This window comes from Hemiscyllium ocellatum, chromosome X (assembly GCF_020745735.1).
Source record: "Hemiscyllium ocellatum isolate sHemOce1 chromosome X, sHemOce1.pat.X.cur, whole genome shotgun sequence".
NCBI lineage: Eukaryota > Metazoa > Chordata > Chondrichthyes > Orectolobiformes > Hemiscylliidae > Hemiscyllium > Hemiscyllium ocellatum.
This window is the reverse complement of record NC_083453.1, coordinates 22,853,270-22,873,252: the sequence shown is the minus strand read 5'-3', so window position 1 is coordinate 22,873,252 and position 19,983 is coordinate 22,853,270. Positions and strand designations below refer to the sequence as shown.

Below are 19,983 nucleotides of genomic sequence, written 5' to 3'. Positions count from 1 at the left end.
TGATTTTATGAATTTTGATTAGAATCCAAAATACACACTTGCACTAAGTTCAAAAATTATATTTAACGATAGCAGGAGTCTAGGAATACAGCACAGACTCTCACTTAAAAGGCCAAGTTTAGAAATCCACACTAGATTGTAAACGGAGCCTGACAAACCTTCAAGAGGCTGCTTGAGGACTGACAAATCACATAAGGGACTACTTTTGTTACAAAACAAGAAAACAAGCAATCCCACAAATTGTTTTCAACTGTGGGAAACCTTGAAGATAACTGGTAAAGCTTAGCTCACCTTGCCCTAACGAGGGAGGCAACATTTCAGACCACAACTCAAACAGAGATTTTTTTGGTGGGGATGGGGAGGGGGAGGGGGTGGCAGCTGAAGAGAACATTAATGAATATTGATGGACTAAGCGCATCATTCAACCTTTAAACATCAAATACTCAGTGATTAACCCAGGTTGAGAAGATCATACTGGTGGGGCTCATTCTGTAGTGGCAATATCCCTACCTGTACATCAGGAAGACTGGGTTCAAGTCCCGTTTGTTCAAGAAATGCGTAATAACATCTCTGAACAGAGATCATACCAGATGCAGATTGGCAGTTTTCTGCATGATACCACAGATATTCTAATCACTTTGGTGCAACGTAAGTACAGATACATTTAACAAGACAAAAATACACTTAGACTCTTGCAGAAAGGTATTTCATTGGCGACGTATGGTACAGAGTCCAAAAGTTAAGAACCTTGTTTAAAATAAAAATAGAACTTTTCCTAGTTTGTGGATGAAACAACAAAGACAGTACCTGCAGACTATCTACCAGTACCATAGTACTTCTCTGGAAATAAAAGGCAAGATACAGTGCAAAACCATGTAAACCGGAATCATTTGATATTTACTCTTCTGGTTCTTTGATAGCAACAGTTTGACTTTGAACTTCTGGCTCGACCTTCTGCTGCTGTTGTTCCTCCTCCTGTATACAAAATAAAAAAACATGAATGTTCTCAAGAATGCAGTAGCTATACTTTTCACAGAATGGAAACTTAAAATATGTAACCCTCAGGAATTTGTTAAAATACATATGCCTTGGTTTTCTCTACCACGCTCTGGCACTGACCCAGATAGGGGTAGGCCATAAATCTCTGAGCTTGCTCTGTCATTTGTGAGATCATAGCTTATCACCAAATCTCTATATGTTTTGATTCCCAAAAGCAAAGTGGGTCACTGCTGCCTCACAGCACCAAGGATGCTTGTTTGATTCCAGTCTAGGGCAGCTGTCTGTGTGGAGTTTGCACATTCGCTCCATGTCTGAGTGGGTTTCATCCCACAGCCCAACAATGTACATGTAAGATTCTGGGCAATTTAGCATTGCCAGTGTAAATGTCCAGAGATCTGCAAAGTATGTGAATCAGCCATGGGAAATTCATGGTTATAGGAAAGGGGAATGAGTCTGGGTGGGATGCTCTTAGGAGGGTCAGTGAGGACTCAACGAATGGCCTGTTTCTACACTGTAGGGATTCTATAACAAATGCAGTCTTGAACGTACTCAATGACTGCGCATACTGGGACATTGAGTACTCAACTTTTGGAACAAGGACGTTTTTCTTCCTCACCTTAGGTCCAAATGACCAACCCCTTAACCTAAGACTATAATTCTTACATCTAGACTCTTCAGCCAGAAGAAAATCTTTCAATATCTATCCTGTTTCAGTCCCTCTGAATTCCATAAATCTCAAAAACATACTACAAAAATTACAAACTTTGTACACAAGAAAATAAAACAGACTGCACAGCAAATGAAACTTAAATGTAGCATTACAGAACGATCAAGCTACTGATCTTCACTGCAAGAGCGATCAGAAAAGAGTGAATCTCAGAACTAATTTACTGCCTGTTCACTCAGACAACATGAACAAACACAATAAAAATTTCAAATGATAATGTCAGAAAATTCCAGAAACACGGGAAGAAACTACCTCAGTATCTTCTGCAAGAACATCTTCCTCATTCACTTCTTCCTCAGCTGCAAGAGAAATGAGTTGATTGATACTGGACCTAGATAAGCTTGAAACTGCAAACACAGGAGCAAGGACTTGGATTTAAACAATGACATATTTGTAGACGATTCAGTTATTCTAATAAAGGCCCTGCTTAGTAAAATACTGGAACAGCGGCAAAAGGTAGAGGGAAATACAGTACGAGACAGGCAAAAAAAATAAAAACTTCCCCTCCAAAGGGATCGAAAAAGTGCTTTTCACATCAAAGGCCCCCTCTCCCACACGGGCACATTCCATTTTTTTTTTTAAGTATAGCATATGATGACATTAGGCAAGTGTATCATAGCACATTCTTCAAAAGGATATGACATTAGGTTTCCTGGGCCCACATGTAGTTTTTTCACCAGCCACCTGCTGTACCAGATTCTCTCCCATTCAAGGTGCTGACAGTGGTTACACTTTAAGTGCCCGTTCTCAACGTGATTAAGCTTGGCGGAGGATTCAACCAAAGGGTGACCTCACTGCCTAGCCTGATCCTTTCCCAATTCAACATTCATACACACGAGTACAATGATCACACAAGAACAAGATTAATGTTATCTTATCTGAGATACTGAAGACAATCGTACCTAAAGGGCCTCACACTCAAAATGCTAGCACCTTTGGATAGAAGTGTCATCTGACCTTGAGTGCTCCCAGTATTTTTCAGCTTTTGCTGCACTACTCCAAGATCAAGACTTGATTTAAACACCAACATTCAAGAAGTTGGGCTAATTCTAACCTTTGTCTAGCTTGTTTTTAAGGAAGCAAAGTCTAGGATTAAGTCTAATAAAACTAGTAAAAAAGGTACAAACATCCCCACTAAATGAATGGGTAGTCCTTTCCTTTTGAGGATTAACATGATTTATAACTCAAGATTACAACCAAATAATTAAGCTTCTACAAATATTCATTCAATGGTTCCTTTTAAAAGCAAAACACAAATGATACCCAATTACACTTATGCATAGATTCTGCAGATTATATTTCCTGATTAAAGAGGAAGTTTATTCTGCAAATAAATATTTTGAATGTTTAAGTAGACCTTTTATGATTGAGAGATTACTTAATGGTTGACTAGGATTATTGTTCAGGTTTACCATTACCTCTAAAAGAAATGCAAAAATCTGTTAAGGTCTGAATGAGAACAATAGGCTAATGCATTTATAGTTTCTCTCTACTCCATCTTCCCCAACACAGATACTGCCTGATCTGGAGTATTTCTGATATTTTCTACTTTATTTCAGATTCCTAGCACCTGCGGTATTTTGCTTTTAAGTGAAAAGCAGCATGCCTCAGACTGAGTTTTGGAAAGCCATGAATTGTGAATGTATTTTCTCAACTCTAACAATAACCTGGAATTAAAATTTTACCCAAATGTACACATTAATGGAAACAAATTAAAAAATACACAGGAGAAATTCACATATAGCAAACTGATGGTTAAACCAAAAAAGCCTGGAAATATTAATTATATTCACGAGTTTTGAGCAGATTTGTAGCTCAGATCGAGGTTCTGGATGTAGGTTTGCTCACTGAGCTGGAAGGTTCATTTTCAGACATTTCGTCACCCTACAAACTACTGTGCAAGGACTGTAACAAACACTACATTGGACAAACAGGCAGAGAACTAGCCATCAGAATACATGAACATCAACTAGCCACAAAACGACATGACCCTCTCTCATTCGTATCCTTACATATAGATGATGAAGGACACCACTTAGACTGGGACAACACATCCATCTTCGGACAAGCCAAACAGAGAAACGTACAAGAATTCCTAGAAGCATGGCATTCCAACCAGAACTCTATTTATAAACACATCGAGTTAGACCCCATCTACCACCCCCTGAGAAAAACAAACAGGAAGTGATGTCACCACAGGAAATAACATCAACCCAAAAGAAACCCAAACATCTAAATAGAAAGCAGGAATCATCAAAAGTGCTTTGCCCAGAGACACACTGAAGATGTTACTTAGTAGGGTGACAAAATGTCTGGAAATGAACCTTCCAGCTCAGCGAACAAACCTACATCCATATTAATTATATTTCCCACTCACTTTTTATAAGTGGTAATTTTCAACAGAGATTGGGTACTGGAATTGCAGTCTAACCGGAATGCCTGGCTTTACACAGCACAAGGACAAGATGAATACAGTACAGGCCTGTTTTAGCACATTCACTGAAGATACCTACATTCCTATTTAGGAAGTATTCATCTGTTTCAATAAGTCAATTAACTTCAATGTCAATGAAAGGCAATTTGAGATGCTGATTATTATTGTGAAGTCTTAAATTTGCCTTTCACTTGTTGATAGACAGAAGTAAACAACTTCCATGAAATAAGTTGATTTACTTAATCAATGCACACAACAGAGCACCTATTTTGTTCCAAAACAAAAGCTGAACCAGAGGAGGGGGGACACATTACACAAAGGTGCAACTAGATACACAATAAGTTGCTTTTTCCTTTTGCGTAACGTTGAAGGAAAAAGACAGCAATTAATCAGTTAAATATATTAATTTAATGTACTTATTGTTGAAATTACATCAACACTAAACCACAAAAATTAAGACTCTCAAAAAAGTGGGAATTAATTAGCATAAGGATGCAACTCAAGCACTTTGATCAACTTACAGAGGCTGAACTTAACTGATTAACTGCTGTCTTTTTCCTTCAACGTTATGCAAAAGAAAAAAAAACAATGTATTGTGTATCCAGTTGCGCCTTGTGCAACGTGCTTCCCCGCTTAGGTCAGCCTTTTTTGGAACAAAATAGGTGCTCTGTTGCGTGCATTGATTAAATAAATCTACTTATTCCAGTGGTCTTTCTCCTCTGGAGTAGGAGGTTGAAGACATGTATAAAAGTTTATAAACCTTATAAATGTTTATCAAATCATGAAGGGAGGAGGCTGGCAAATTACAACATTTAAAAAGCATCTGGATGGGTTTATAAGGATATGGACCAAGTGCTGGCAAATGGGACTAGATTGGTTTAGGCTATCTGGTCAATTGGACCAAAGGCTATGTTTCGATGCAGTATAGTCTATGACTGACACCAAAAGACACCTGTTATGACTCAACAATTGTTTAATCCAGAACTCAGCTAATTTATTATCCTGAATTCAATGTAATATTTTATAAAACAATTTTAATTATGTGTTTAAGTCAACATAGCTCTTCATAAATTCTTATAGTAATTTTATTTATTAAAAATAAGTTGTTTGAGATTAAACATTAGTCATGATTTTACCATGTTCTTCCAGGTAAGCCTGCAGTCGCTGGATGAGATCTTGTTTGTTTCCTTTAGTATCCAGCTCCCTTGAAGCACATTCTTGTCTCAACTCGGTCAACTAAAGCAGTGAGAACAAACAAACAGTCAGAACCATGGGTATTTTCAGTAAAGAACTGATTCGAGAAATTGGAGTCGACCACGTGACCTGCTTCTCTCAATACACTACAGTTGATATTTGGATTCAACTCCCTTTCTTGGCTGCTCTAAACCCTTTAGGGTAGAGAATTCCAAAGATTCACAATCATTCAAGTGAAGTAATTTCTCCTCAGTTGGGCCCAACTTATTACTCTCTTATCCAGAAACTAAGCCATCACATTTTAGGTTCTCCAACCAATGGAAGCATTATCTCAGTGTCTATCGTGTTGAGACTACACAGGATCTTGTACATTTCAATGAAATTGCCTTTCATTCTTCTAGTAAACAATGGCCCAAATTACGCAGTCTCTCAGAGGACAATCCCATCATCCCCAGCACTGATTCAGTGAACATGGCTGTATTGCCGCTATATGGAAGTGTAATCTCCCTTAAAAATGGAAATTAAATGTGCATATACTTTTTTCCAAAACCTTGTACAATTAGAACAAGATTTATTGTGTCCTGTACTCCAATCTTGAGGTAAAGGGGCAACAAGTCACTTCCCAATTGCTTGCAGTACATGCATTTTGGCTTTCCACATTCCTTAGAGAAACATACCCCACAATCTTTGAAAAATCAGCATTTACGAGTTTCACACCATTCCTGGTCACATTTATGCTAGTTCTTAGCTGGATCAATCCAAAACCATTTCTACAACCCCACTTTCTTCCCACAGTCAGTTATCAATCCAAATCTAATCCCAGCACCCTCCTCCCTACAGATTTTAAAATTGACAATCCACCAACTCTACAACCATGGGATAGTCTTTCCTGATTCATAACACCAGAACCCCTTGTTAATTTAAAATAAAACTTTCAAAATGGCTCAAATTATTTGCTCCAGTTTCTCAGACCCACTTTATAACCTTCCAAACTTCCATATTAGGGCGAATCTACAGAATTTTCACTTCAACGTGCACTCTGAGCACCCAAAACACAATTTTAGCAGTGGATCAACCAACAGCTTGTACAAGTTAGCTCTTATACGATTCCCCTATTTACAGAAGAAGAAATGACAACTTTCCTCATCAATGTTTCGCCCACGTGCTCAGACGTTCAGGGAATGGTAATCCATTTGAAATAGCTGTAGTATACAGCAAAGAGACCTAGCTTAGGCCAAACAACATAGCATAGGGGAGAGGGACGGTTTCCTTCTTCTATGTGGCCCGTGACTTCCATGGGCGGTGCATTTAGCTATTCGTCCATTACGGAAACTTATTTGTTTCCTTTCAATTTGGCACTCGAAGCACATCCCATCTAATTATGCTGCCTAAAATGATCGCAGAATTTTAGACTATCAGGGGGGAAAAAAACCAACCCCACCTTCAAGAAGGAGAGAAAACATAATCCACCTTATGGGTCGCCCGAGGAAAATCAGAACAGAAAAACTGAAGCACGTAACAATCACTAAATCATAAAATCTCCAATCTGACCGCGAACACATTACCCATATATGGTTATGACTATCTTAAACTAAACTCCCTTTACCTTCAATTTGCTGATATCCACCGCCGCTCTGTCCGCCATCTTGCTAGGCTGCTAACCCGCTCACCACCTATCCAATAGGAAGCCGCTTTACTCTTTTCCCTCACTGACCAACACGCTGCCTCACCATTGGGTCAAAAGAGACAGTAAGGCGCTCAATCTACTGTGCTGGAGAGATCTGGGGTGGGGGGAATAATTTAAGAGCAAAAACTCACAATTATATTTCTCAACATTTAACAACAAATATATGTTAGATTGAAATTTTAAAATTATAAAAAATTAGGGCGATATATCTTTGCGAAGATCATAAATCCCGTGGAAGATTACTTACAGTGTGGAAACAGGCCCTTCGGCCCAACAAGTCCACACCGACCCGCCGAAGCGCAACCCACCCATACCCCTACATTTACCCCTTACCTAACACTATGGACAATTTAGCGTGGCCAATTCACCTGACCCGCACATCTTTGGACTGTGGGAGGAAACCGGAGCACCCGGAGGAAACCCACACAGACACGGGGAGAACATGCAAACTCCACACAGTCAGTCGCCTGAGGCGGGAATTGAACCCAGGTCCCTGGCGCTGTGAGGCAGCAGTGCTAACCACTGTGTGGAAAGTTATTATATGTGACTTGCCAGTCAATGGCTTAGTGGCCACCTTCATTGGAATGACTATCAAATAATATCATTTCAAGAACAGTTATCGGGTCATTTTCAAAGTTGGATGTCAGAAAGGACAGCTGTTTCTGCACTTGTTAACCCACTCGTCTTTTGCTTATTTGTTTCAATGAGCAGAAAATTGTGGAGTGGCAGGCAGAGAAAGAGGAAAACTGGCCAAATACTTTGTTTTCTTTATATAAAGGTTGTGCAAGTACAAACCTGTCGTACATTTACAATTGTAAGTGAACCAGTTTTATGAGAACATTTAGCAATGTTTTTATTGAGTTATCCACTTCTGGACTGGACAAAATGTTGAAGCTCAATTCTTAATTGCAAATGTGTTGCTGGTCAAAGCACAGCAGGCCAGGCAGCATCTCAGGAATAGAGAATTCGACGTTTCGAGCATAAGCCCTTCATCAGGAAACTTATGCTCGAAACGTCGAATTCTCTATTCCTGAGATGCTGCCTGGCCTGCTGTGCTTTGACCAGCAACACATTTGCAGCTGTGATCTCCAGCATCTGCAGACCTCATTTTTTGCTCAATTCTTAATGCATATGTATCAGCAGTTTGAATCTGCAGGTTTAGGAACTAAGCTCAATCTCGTCCTTATGTACTGTTCAAATCTATTCCTACCACAGTCCACTGGAGAGTGATCCCTCCATAACCTATGGCTGGTGAGGCCAATTGTGACCCACTATTTCCCATCTGAGGTCAAACAACTGGCTACAAGCTGGGGTCAATCCTGGGACCATTTGGTCTAAATGGTACCTTGATGCATTTTCTTACTAAATCACTGGAGAGCTACTGTGTATTATGTGAAAACTGTAATGGCAACTGTCTTAGCTGATCTTAGCCACTTCCCTGCAATGGGGAGGGGAAAATCAAGCAGGATTCTAGTTTCTAATGTCACAATGCATGTAATTGTAATACATGAAATATTGTAATTTCAACTTGGAATACATGTAATGTAATCTGAACTTCTCAAGGTGATTCCTGATGAAGGGCTTATGCTCGAAACGTCGAATTCTCTATTCCTGAGATGCTGCCTGGCCTGCTGTGCTTTGACCAGCAACACATTTGCAGCAATGTCGGTCTTGGCTCAGTACTCTCATCTGTGTCAGGAGGTTGTGGCTTTAAGCTTCACATGAATGCATGATCTAGGTTGGCACTCTGCAGTGTCAAAGGTGCTGTCTTTCAATGCCCTATCTGCCCACTCAGGTGAGCATAAAAGATCCTTTGGTACTAATATAAAGAGATAGAGAGTTTCCTTGATGTCCTCATGAAACATTTATCCTTGAATCCTCACTAACTCAACACGGGAGCCCCCCCCAGGTGTGCGTACTCAGCCCCCTACTGTACTCGCTGTATACCCATGACTGCGTCGCCAAATACCAGACTAATGCCATATACAAATTCACTGATAACACCATCATAGTCGGTCAAATCTCAGATGATGACGAAACAGACTACACATGGGAGGGGAAAACCTGGAAAAATGGTGCACTGAGAACAACCTAGCTCTCAATGCCGGCAAAACCAAGGAACTCATTATTGACTTTCGACAGGATGTTACTGAAGCGCCCCCTACACATTAACAGCACAGAGTGGAGAGTGTCAAGCTCCTAGGAGTGGTCATCCACAACAAGCTTTCTTGGACTCCTCATGTGGACGCACTGGTTACAAAGGCCCAACAACGTCTCTTCTTCCTCAGTCAGCTGAGGAAATTGGGCATGACGGCGAATACACTTGCCAATCTTTATAGATGCGCCATTGAGAGCATTCTGTCTGGATGTATCACTCCCTGGTATGGCAACTGTACCATTCAAGATCTGAGATGGTCACAGAAAGTGGTGAACTCGGCCCGGACAATCACAAAGGCCAACCTCCCTTTAGAATCTTTAGAATCCATCTACCAGGCCCGCTGTCAAGGAAAGGCCGCCAGCTTTCTCAAAGATCCATCCCACTCTGGCAATGTTTTTCTACAACCTCTACCATCAGGGAGAAGGTACAGAAGCCTGAACACACGCACCAACCAGTTTTGCAAGTTTCTACCCTAATGTTGTGAGAATACTGAATGGACTCGCAAACTCTTAACATTTGCCTGTACCTATGTTTTTTGTTTTTGCTGCTATTTACCTATTATTTACTTATTTATGCTACTTCACTCTGTGAGCTGCCTGTATTGCTCGCAAGACAAAGCTTTTCACTGTGCCTCGATACACATGACAATAAATTCAATTCAATCAACACAGAGTCATACAGATGTATGGCACAAAAACAGACTCTTCGGTCCAACTCGTCTATGCCGACCAGATTTCCCAACAAAATCTAGCCCCACCTGCCAGAGCCTGGCCCATATCCCTCCAAGTCTTTCCTATTCATATACCCATCCAGATGCCTTTTAAATGTTGCAATTGTACTAGCCTCCACCACTTTCTCTGGCAGCTCATTCGATACGCGTACCACCCTCTGAGTGAAAAAGTTGCCCCTTAGGTCTCGTTTATATCTTTCCCCTCTCACCCTAAACCCATGCCCTCTAGTTCTGGACTCCTCCACCCCAGGGAAAAGACTTTGTCTATTTATCCTATCCATGCCCCTCATGATTTTATAAACCTCGATAAGGTCACCCCCTCAGTCTCTAACACTCCAGGGAAAACAGCCCTAGCCTATTCAACCTCTCCCTATAGCTCAAATCCTCCTACCCTGACAACATCCTTGTAAATCTTTACTGAACCCTTTCAAGTTTCACAACATCTTTCCGATAGGAAGGAGAGACCAGAGTTGCATGAAATATTCCAATAGTGGCCTGTCCAATGTCCTGTACAGCCGCAACATGACCTCGCAACTCCTGTACTTAATACTCTGACTCAATAAAGGAAAGCATACCAAACACCTTCTTCACTATCCTATCTACCTGCGACTCCACTTTCAGAGAGCTATGAATCTGCACTCCAAGGTCTCTTTGTTCAGCAACACTCCCCAAGACCTTACCATGAAGTGTATAAGTCCTGCTAAGATTTGCTTTCCCAAAACTCAGCAGCTGACATTAGTCTAAATTAAACTCCACCTGCCACATCTCGGCTCATTGGCTCATCTGATCAAGAACCTATTGTAATCTGAGGTAACCTTATTCGCTGTCCACTATACCTCCAATTTTGGTGTCATCTGCAAACTTACTAACTATACCTATTATGCTCACTCTTTGTGAGCTGTTACGATATGCAATTTAGCTGCTGTATATACAACATTAAAGCAGTGACTACACTTCAATTATGCATAATTGGCTGTGAAGTACTTTGGAATGACCTGAGTATATGGAAAGCATTTTATAAATGCAAGTCTTTTTTTTGTGTTTCATTTTCTCCTTTATGAGGTATATTTCAAAATACCTGCAGCAGCGTTCTTGCTACCATCACCATTTCCAACATAGAGTCATACAGCACTGAAACAAACCTTGCAGTCCAACTCATCTGCCGAATAGTCATCCCAATCTGATCTAGTCCCATTTGCCAGCATTTAGCCCAAATCCCTTTAAATCCTTCATATTCATATACCCATACAAGGGCCAGCCAGGCGGGTCTCAAATCATATGAGTTCCCTGACTGGGGCTGTTAACCTGGTCCAATCAGGCACCCCTGACTGACAGATATAAACAGGAATGCTCCTCCCAACTCTATTTTGATTTAATCCCTGCCCTCCCCCTCACTGTTTGATCACACAGCATTGCCCTTTGATGTGAAGGGCACTGCTTGTCACAGGCCACTTGGGTGTTTCCTTTCTTCCTGGTGGTGGAAATTTGAATAAAGATTCATGCACCTTGCGTCTTTCACTGTGTCTCACACCTGCACACACACAACATAGGTGCTGGGGAAAAAAATAAGCACTACCACAGTTAGGTGGTAGGGTGGGGGTAATAAAAAGAAAACAAATAAAAAAAATGTGTCAGACCACGAGTGCCAGAGATTCTGTTCACTCTGAGAGCTGGCTCTTGAGGGAGCTGGATCAGTGTGGAGTGAAGGGAAGGACTCTGCTCTCTAAAAAAAAAGGAGTGTCAGATGTCCCGTTCACTCTGAGGGAGCTGGATCAGTGCGTGAAGGACTCTCTGCTTTTCTGTTAAGGAGGAGAGGAGACTGACCTCTGAACTGCCTGGATCACAGAGTCAGTATGCCTTATTACTGCTGTTGGTGTTTCCGACTGAGGAGGTGAGTTTACTTTTTTGTCTCTCCAAAAGAGAATAAACAGGAGTGTCAGAAGTTCTCTTCACTCTAGCAGCTGGCTCAAAGGAAGTTACATCTGTGTCAAGGATTCCCCATATGTAAATAAAGGGTGACTTGGTGGAGGGATATCGGCCACTGTGGAACTATTTCAGTGGCAATGAGAGAAAAAGCAGATTTCTGAAGAAACTCACTCACAACAGTCCTCTTTGAGTTGGGGTAAGCGTTTTAGTCAGCATGCCATTATTTGGGAAACTTGAAAGAGACCTAGAAGTGCAGGTTCATAGTTCCTTGACAATGGAGTCCCAGGTCAACAGGATAGGGAAGAGGTGTTTAGTGTGCTTGCCTTTATTGATCAGTGCATTAAATATAGGAGTTGGAAGGTCATGTTGTGGCTATACAGGACATTGGTTAGGCTACTTTTGGAATACTGTGTTCAATTCTGGTCTCCCTGCTATAGGAAGGATGCTGTGAAACTTGAAAAGGTGCAGAAAAGATTTGCAAGGAAGTTGGAGGGTTTGAGTTATTGGGAGAAGCTGAATAGGCTGGGGCTATTTTCTCTGGAGTGTTAGAGGCTAAGAGGTGACCTTATAGAAGTTTATAAAATCATGAAGAGCATGGACAGGATGAATAACCAGGTCTTGTCCCCAGGGTAGGGGTGTCCAAAGCTAGAGGGCATAGGTTTAAGGTGAGAGGGGAAAGATTTAAAAGGGACCTAAGGGGGAGCCTTTCCACACAGAGGGTGGTGTATGTATGGAATGAGCTGCCAAAGCAAGTGGTGGAGGCTTGTGCAATTCCAACCTTTTAAAAGGCATCTGGATGGGTATATGAACAGGAAACGTTTAGAGGGATATGGGCCAAATGCTGTCAAATGGGACTAGATTAATGTAGGATATCTGGTCAGCATGAATGGGTTGGACTGAAGGGTCTGGTTCTGCGCTGTACAGCTCTATGATTCGTTTGATCCTGCCGTTAAATGTTGGGCCCAGTATGTGGAAAGAATGCGTTATATTTTGTAAACAATTGACATTGGGGCAGATGAAATGCAACAAATAATTCTCCTGACAGCTTATGGACTTGCAACTTTTTTGGTTATTAGGAGCTTAACTTTCCCTGGGGTATTATATACTAAAATCTTTCAAGAGTTGATCCACTTAGTGAAGAAATATGACCCCAAGCCTCCTCTAATTCTGAGAATTCGGTTTTACTCAGTAAGTCAAGAACTAGGGGGATCCTTATTGGGATTTTTGATTAGGTTAAGACAACTAGCAGAAGCATGTGACTTTGGTTTAACTTGAGGGTTAGAATGTACATGTATTTGGAAAGGCAAGGACTGATTCGGGATAGTCAACATGGCTTTATGCATGAGAACTCATGTCTCACAAACCTGATTGAGTTTTTGAAGAAGTAACAAAGAGGATTGATGAGGGCAGAGTGGTAGATGTGATCTATATGTACGTCAGTAAGGCACTCAACAAGGTTCCCCATTGGTCAGAGTATTGAGTACAGGAGTTGGGAGGTCATGTTGCGGCTGTACAGGACATTGGTTAGGCCACTGTTGGAATATTGCACGTAATTCTTGTCTCCTTCCTATCGGAAAGATGTTGTGAAACTTGAAAGTGTTCAGAAAAGATTTACAAGGATGTTGCCAGCGTTGGAGGATTTGAGCTATAGGGAGAGATTGAATAGGTTGGGGCTATTTTCCCTGGAGCGTCAGAGGCTGAGGGGGTGACCTTATCGAGGTTTACAAAATCATGAGGGGCATGGATAGGATAAATAGACAAAGTCCTTACCCTGGGGTGGGGGAGTCCAGAACTAGAGGGCATTAGTTTAGGGGAAAGAGGGGAAAGATATAAAAGAGACCTAAGAGGCAACTTTTTCACTCAGAGGTGGGACATCTATGGAATGAGCTGCCAGAGGAAGTGCTGGAGACTGATACAATTGCAACATTTAAAAGGCATCTGGATGGGCATATGAATAGGAAGGGTTTGGAGGAATATGGGCCAGGTGCTGGCAGGTGGGACTAGATTGGGTTGGGATATCTGGTCGGCATGGACAAGTTGGACCAAAGGGTCTGTTTCCGTGCTGTACATCTCTATGATTCTATGACTCTAACCCTTAATGAGTTGCAGGGAGAGACAATTTTGGTATGTGGGATTAACGATGTACCCATGGAGAATACCACTTGAGGGAAGGCAATTGCATAGCCTCACTCAGGACATATCCTGAACAGAGGGACTCTAGGCCAGCCCAAAGCAAAGCCCCAAAACAAAGCCAAGCCTCGGCCAAACGGTTAAAATTTTCTTCAGGATTTGGGCCGGCAAGCCACTGCAGTTGCTGCCGGTATGTGGATTCATAACAGCAAAAATGTCCCACTAGACCTAAAGAGAACTCATAGGCCATAGACTGTACACACTGGAAAGTCCACCTACGTCTGGTCTAGAATAGTTAAATTGCTCAGCAACATCCGAATCAGAGCCAATCAAAATAAATGTCTGGTTCAATGGTCACCCAGTTCAAATAGAGGTTGATACCATTTTGGTGATTGCAGAACCAGTCTTAGCAAAATTTGCTCTGACTCTAAACCTTAAGTTTGCATAAGCCCTCGGCCAGACTGAGAACCTATACTAGGTGACCTTTACAGATTAAGGGTACAATTTCGACTCCGGTCTTTTATGGGAAGCAGCTGGTTCAGTTACCACTGATTGTAGTAAAAAGCTCAAGCCCAAGCTCAGTGGGGGGAAATTGACTAAGAAAAATTCAGCTTGATTGGCTCCACATTCTTTGATTAGAAAATGGCTGGCTGAGTGAAGTCCTAATTAACTACCCAGAGGTTTTTCAGGAGAGCCTAGGGACTAACAAAGGAGCCCAAGGCTATCTGGCATGTTGACCAGAGAGTAATTCCATCATTCTGCAAGACCTGCCCAGTGCTTTTTGCCCCACGGGCAAAAGTAGAGGCAGAAATCAGAAGACTGGAAAGCAGATGAATCATCAAACCAGTCCAGTTTGAGGAATGGGCAGCACTGGTCATAACGATCTTGCAGCCTGATGGGTCAGTTTGCCTTTGTGGGGTTTTTAAAATGATAAGCAGCTTTTCACAGCTGAATAAATACCCAATTCCTTGCATAGGATTTATATACAAAGCTGATGCGGGGTGGGAGTGCTGTCCTTCATGAAGCTGGACAAGAGCCATGTGCTGAAAATGTGTTGCTGGTTAAAGCGCAGCAGGTCAGGCAGCATCCAAGGAACAGGAAATTCGACGTTTTGGGCCAGAGCCCTTCATCAGGAGGCTTTTGCCCGAAACGTCGAATTTCCTGTTCCTTGGATGCTGCCTGACCTGCTGCGCTTTAACCAGCAACACATTTTCAGCTCTGATTCTCCAGCATCTGCAGACCTCACTTTTTACTCCAAGAGCCATGTGCACTTGTAATAGTGGTTAAATGAGAATTCCAAGAAGTATGCTACTTCTTGGGTTAATCATTAGAGTTTGTAGCAATATACAAGACTGCCATTTGGGGTATTGTCAGTCTGTGCAATTTTCCAGCTGGCAATACGGAATATTTTACAAGGTCTACCCTAGGTTGCTATTTATCTAAATGACGTGCTAATAACTGGGAAGATCAATAAGAAGCACTTAGAGAACATGGACGTCATTCTTCGACATTTCTCCCAGGTAGGTATATGCCTTAGAAGGAAAAATGTGTGTTCCAGGCACCCCAAGTGACTACAGAACTGACAAGACCGGGTTACACGTATTAGAAGATAAAGTGAGGGTGATCAAAGGTGTCCCGGCTCCCAAGTCTTTACCGGCACTTAAGACTTTCCTTGGGCTGGTGAATTATTATGAAAAGTACATAATCTGGCCTCTATCCTGGCACCTTTACACCAACTGTTAAAGGATCAGTCTTGAAAATGGCCACGTAGTCAAGCCATGACTTTCAGGGAAGTGAACAAACTTTTTTTTTCATTATTTCAAAAATATACTTTATTCATAAAATAATTTGATGGTCTGTACAGTTGGTCATGCCATACATATGTAAACATTTACATACACAGATCAGAATTTATCAATGTTATATACAGGTCTGTACATTTTTCAATCATATGCCCAGATATTTAGCTGAGGCGTCAGCAGAGCCCAAATGACTGCATGGGCCCCCTGTTCTTCTTTAGGCAGGCAGATGTTACACAGTGGTCTTTCCCCACTGCGCCTTGGCGGCAGCTGCCCCGAACTTCAGCGCGTCCCTCAACACGTAGTCCTGGACCTTGGAATGTGCCAGTCTGTAACACTCAGTCGGGGTCAACGCCTTCAGCTGGAAGATCAACAGGTTTCGGCCCGCCCAGAGAGCGTCCTTCACCGAGTCGATGATCCTCCAGGCACAGAGGATGTTCGTCTCGGTATGCGTCCCGGGGAACAGGCCATAGAGCACGGAGTCCTGCGTTACGGCGCTGCTCGGGACGAACCTCGACAAACAGCACTGCATTCCTCTCCAGACTTCTTCTGCGTAGGCACATTCCAGAAGGAGGTGTGTGACAGTCTCGTCCCCCCCACAGCCGCTTCGAGGGCAGCGTGTGGTGCGGCTTAGAGGCTGGGCGTGCATAAAGGATCTCACAGGCAGAGCCCTTCTCACCACCAGCCAAGCCATGTCTTGGTGCTTGTTGGAAAGTTCTGGCGATGAGGCATTCTGCCAAATGGCTTTTGACAGTCTGCTCAGGAAACTGCTCGATAGGATCCGCCGAAGGGTCTCAAAGACACTACGTGCTGACCACTTCCTGAAGGACTTGTGGTCAAAGGTGTTTTTCTTCATAAACTTCTCCACGAAGGACAGGTGATACGGAACGATCCAAATACTCGGAGTGTTCCGCGGCAGCGAGGCCAGGCCCATCCTTCGTAACTCCAGGGACAGGTAGAACCTCAGTACGTAGTGACACTTGGTGTTTGCATACTGGGGATCCATGCACAGCTTGATGCAGCCACACACAAAGGTGGCCATCAGGGTGAGGGTGGCATTGGGTGTATTTTTTCGCCTGTTGCCCAGATCTTTGTACAGCGAGTCCCTTCGGACCCGGTCCATCTTTGACCTCCATATAAACTGGAAGATGGCCCGGGTGACTGCAGTGGCACAGGTTCTGGGAATAGGCCAGACCTGTGCCACGTATAATAGCAATGACAGTGCCTTATACCTGATGACCAGGTTTTTTCCCGCGATGGAGAGCGACCGTAGCTTCCATCTGCCCATTTTCTGCCTCACTTTGCTGATACACTCCTCCCAAGACTTGGCGCACGCCTCAGCCCGCCCGAACCAAATACCCAGCACCTTCAGGTGGTCGGTCCTGACGGCGAAGGGGATCGGGGATTGGTCGGCCCAATTCCTGAAGAGCATGGCCTCGCTCTTGCCTCTGTTTACCTTGGCCCCTGAGGCCTGCTCGAACTGGTCACATATGCACATGAGTCTGTGCACGGACAGCAGATCCAAGCAGAAAACGGCGACGTCATCCATGTACAGGGAGTCCTTAACCTCCAGGCCCCTGCTGCCCGGAATAGTCACCCCTCTCAGGCTCGCATCCTTCCTGATGGACTCAGCAAATGGCTCTATGCAGCACACAAACAAGGCAGGAGAGAGAGGGCAGCCCTGCCTGACCCCAGATCTGACTGGGAAGCTATCTGATTCCCACCCATTGATTGAGACTGCACTGACAATGTTGGTGTAGAGCAGTCTGATCCAATTGCAGATTCCCTCCCCAAAGCCCATTTTGGAGAGAACATCACTTATATATCTGTGTGATATCCTGTCAAAGGCTTTCTCCTGGTCCAGGCTGATCAGGCAGGTGTCCAACCCTCTGTCCTGCATGTAGGCGATCGTATCCCTGAGGAGTGCGAGGCTCTCAGCGATCTTCCTGCCCGGCACAGCACAGGTTTGGTCAGGGTGAATTACCAACCCCAGAACAGACCTGACCCGGTTGGCGATTACCTTTGACAGAATTTTGTAATCCGCATTCAACAGTGAGATTGGTCTCCAATTTTTGAGTTCCTCCCTCTCCCCCTTCCGCTTGTAGATGAGGGTGATGATGCCTTTCCTCATGGATTCACTCATGGTATCTGCCCGAAGCATACTGACATACACCTCCAGCAGGTCCTGGCCAATCAAGTCCCACAGAGCGGAATAGAGCTCGACCGGTAAGCTGTCGCTTCCGGGAGTTTTATTCTTTTCGAAGGACTCAAGGGCCTTGGTCAGCTCATCCAGAGATAGCGGCTGGTCCAGCCTCTCGCGTGTTCTGTCGTCTAAGACCTCCGTGACAGAGGACAGGAATGACTGGGAGGCCGCGCTGTCGGTCGGCTTCACGTCATATAGACTGGCATAGAAGGATATACTGATCCTCATGACGTCAGCCTGAGATGACGTTATCGAGCCATCTTCTTCCTTCAGCTCTCTCTTTGTGCACCTTCTCGAAGAAGAAACATGAGCACGTCTCGTCCTGCTCCACTGAGCAGACCCTGGACCGGAAGATTATCTTGGAAGCCTCCAAGGCAAAGAGCGAGGATTGCTGGCCCTTCACCTCCTTGAGGTCCTCCGTGACATCGACCCCCATCGTCTGCAGCAGAAGCAGGTTCTGCATACTTTCCTGGAGCTGGGACAGTTTTCCCCGCCTCTCTCTCGCCTCCTGAACACCTTTGAGGATGAAGAACCTCTTGATGTTCCCTTTTACTGTTTCCCACCAGTCCGCTGGGGACTCAAAGAAGGGCTTCACGGTTCTCCAACCTGCGTAGTCCCTCTTGAGCTCCTCAATGTTTCCCGAAGTGAACAAACAGCTATCATCATCAAAGGTGTTGGCATACTATGATCCCAAGCAAGATCTGGTATTGACATGCAATGCTTCCCCATATGCCATCGGGATCTATTAGCTCATAGGTAGCCTAATGGAGAGAAATGTCCTGGATGCGCATGATAATGCAAAGCATAAATATGCCCAGATAGAGAAGGAAGGTTTGGCAATCATATTTGGAGTCAGGAAGTTCTACCAATACCTTTACAGATGTAAATTTGTAATAATGAACCACAAACCCCTGCTAGAGGACAAGGCAGTGCCGCCCATAGCTTCAGGCCACATTCAGCGGTGGACTCTAATACAAAGTGAGTATAATTACAAGTTGGATTGCTGTCTGGAAGGCGAAGTGGCAAATGCAAGTGCATCGAGTCACTGCCCAGTGGGGACACTTCCAGTCACAGCTGACAATATCAGACTTTGGACACAGAGATCTGGTCCTGGCAAAACTGAAACAGCTAGTGGAGATGGGGGAAACCAAAAGGCTGATAGTAAATATGAGGGAAAAAAGGAAGCACCAGTTAAGTGTTGATGGTTGCAATTCTACTTCATCTGACACTAAAGCAATTTTGCTTCATTTTTTAAATCCTTTCGTGGCAGCCACTGCTTACGCTGGGGCCTGAAATGGACATTATGCTCCTTGTTTTAAGGCAGCAAATGGGGAATGTCTGTAAAATGTTCCAACCCCATGTCAGACAGTTTCAAGTAGCCTTTGGACATTGGCCATCATTGCACACATTTTCAGCCTAAGGTCCAATATCTGAGCAAGGAATAGAATAATCTATTCAGCCTCTCCCTACAACTCAAACCCTCACATCCCTACAACATTCTTGCAAATCTTTTCTGAACCCTTTCAAGTTTACCAACACCTTTCCTATAGCAGTGCGACCAGAATTGAACACAGTATTCCAAAAGTGGCCTCACCAATATCCAGTATAGCCACAACATGGCGTCCCAAACCCTATACTTCTCTACCCTGGGAAAAAGACCTTGGTTATTACTGCAAAGAGGATAAAGTGAGGACTGCAGATGTTGGAGATTAGAGTCCAGAGTGTGATGCTGGAAAAGCACAGCAGGCCATGCAACATTTGAGGAACAGGAAAATCATCATTTTGGACATAAGCTCTTCATCAGGAATAAGGCTTGTGGGTCTGGGCTGAGAGATAAATGGGAGGGGGGGGTGGGGTTTGGGGGAGGTAGCTGAGAATGCAATAGGTAGATGAAGGTAGGGGAAAAGGTGGTAGGTGGGGGTGGGTGGTGGGGAGTGGTGGACTGTTCTGGAGGGCAGTGCTGAATTGGAGGGTTGGGATTGGGATATGGGTGGGG

At 43.5% G+C, this 19,983-nt stretch overlaps 1 protein-coding gene across 1 annotated transcript in view; it reads right to left on the bottom strand.

Moving 5' to 3' along the window:
- sarnp (SAP domain containing ribonucleoprotein) overlaps positions 1–7,106 on the bottom strand; it is a 35,653-nt gene extending 28,547 nt beyond the window's left edge. The window contains exons 1-4 of the mRNA XM_060820922.1: positions 6,961–7,106; positions 5,297–5,396; positions 1,979–2,025; positions 902–975 (exon numbers count right to left, since the gene is read on the bottom strand). Coding sequence (XP_060676905.1) covers positions 902–975; positions 1,979–2,025; positions 5,297–5,396; positions 6,961–6,999 — 260 coding nt within the window. The 5' untranslated portion in view covers positions 7,000–7,106. The remainder of the gene's footprint in view (positions 1–901; positions 976–1,978; positions 2,026–5,296; positions 5,397–6,960) is intronic.
- Between the last annotated feature and the right edge of the window lie 12,877 nt (positions 7,107–19,983).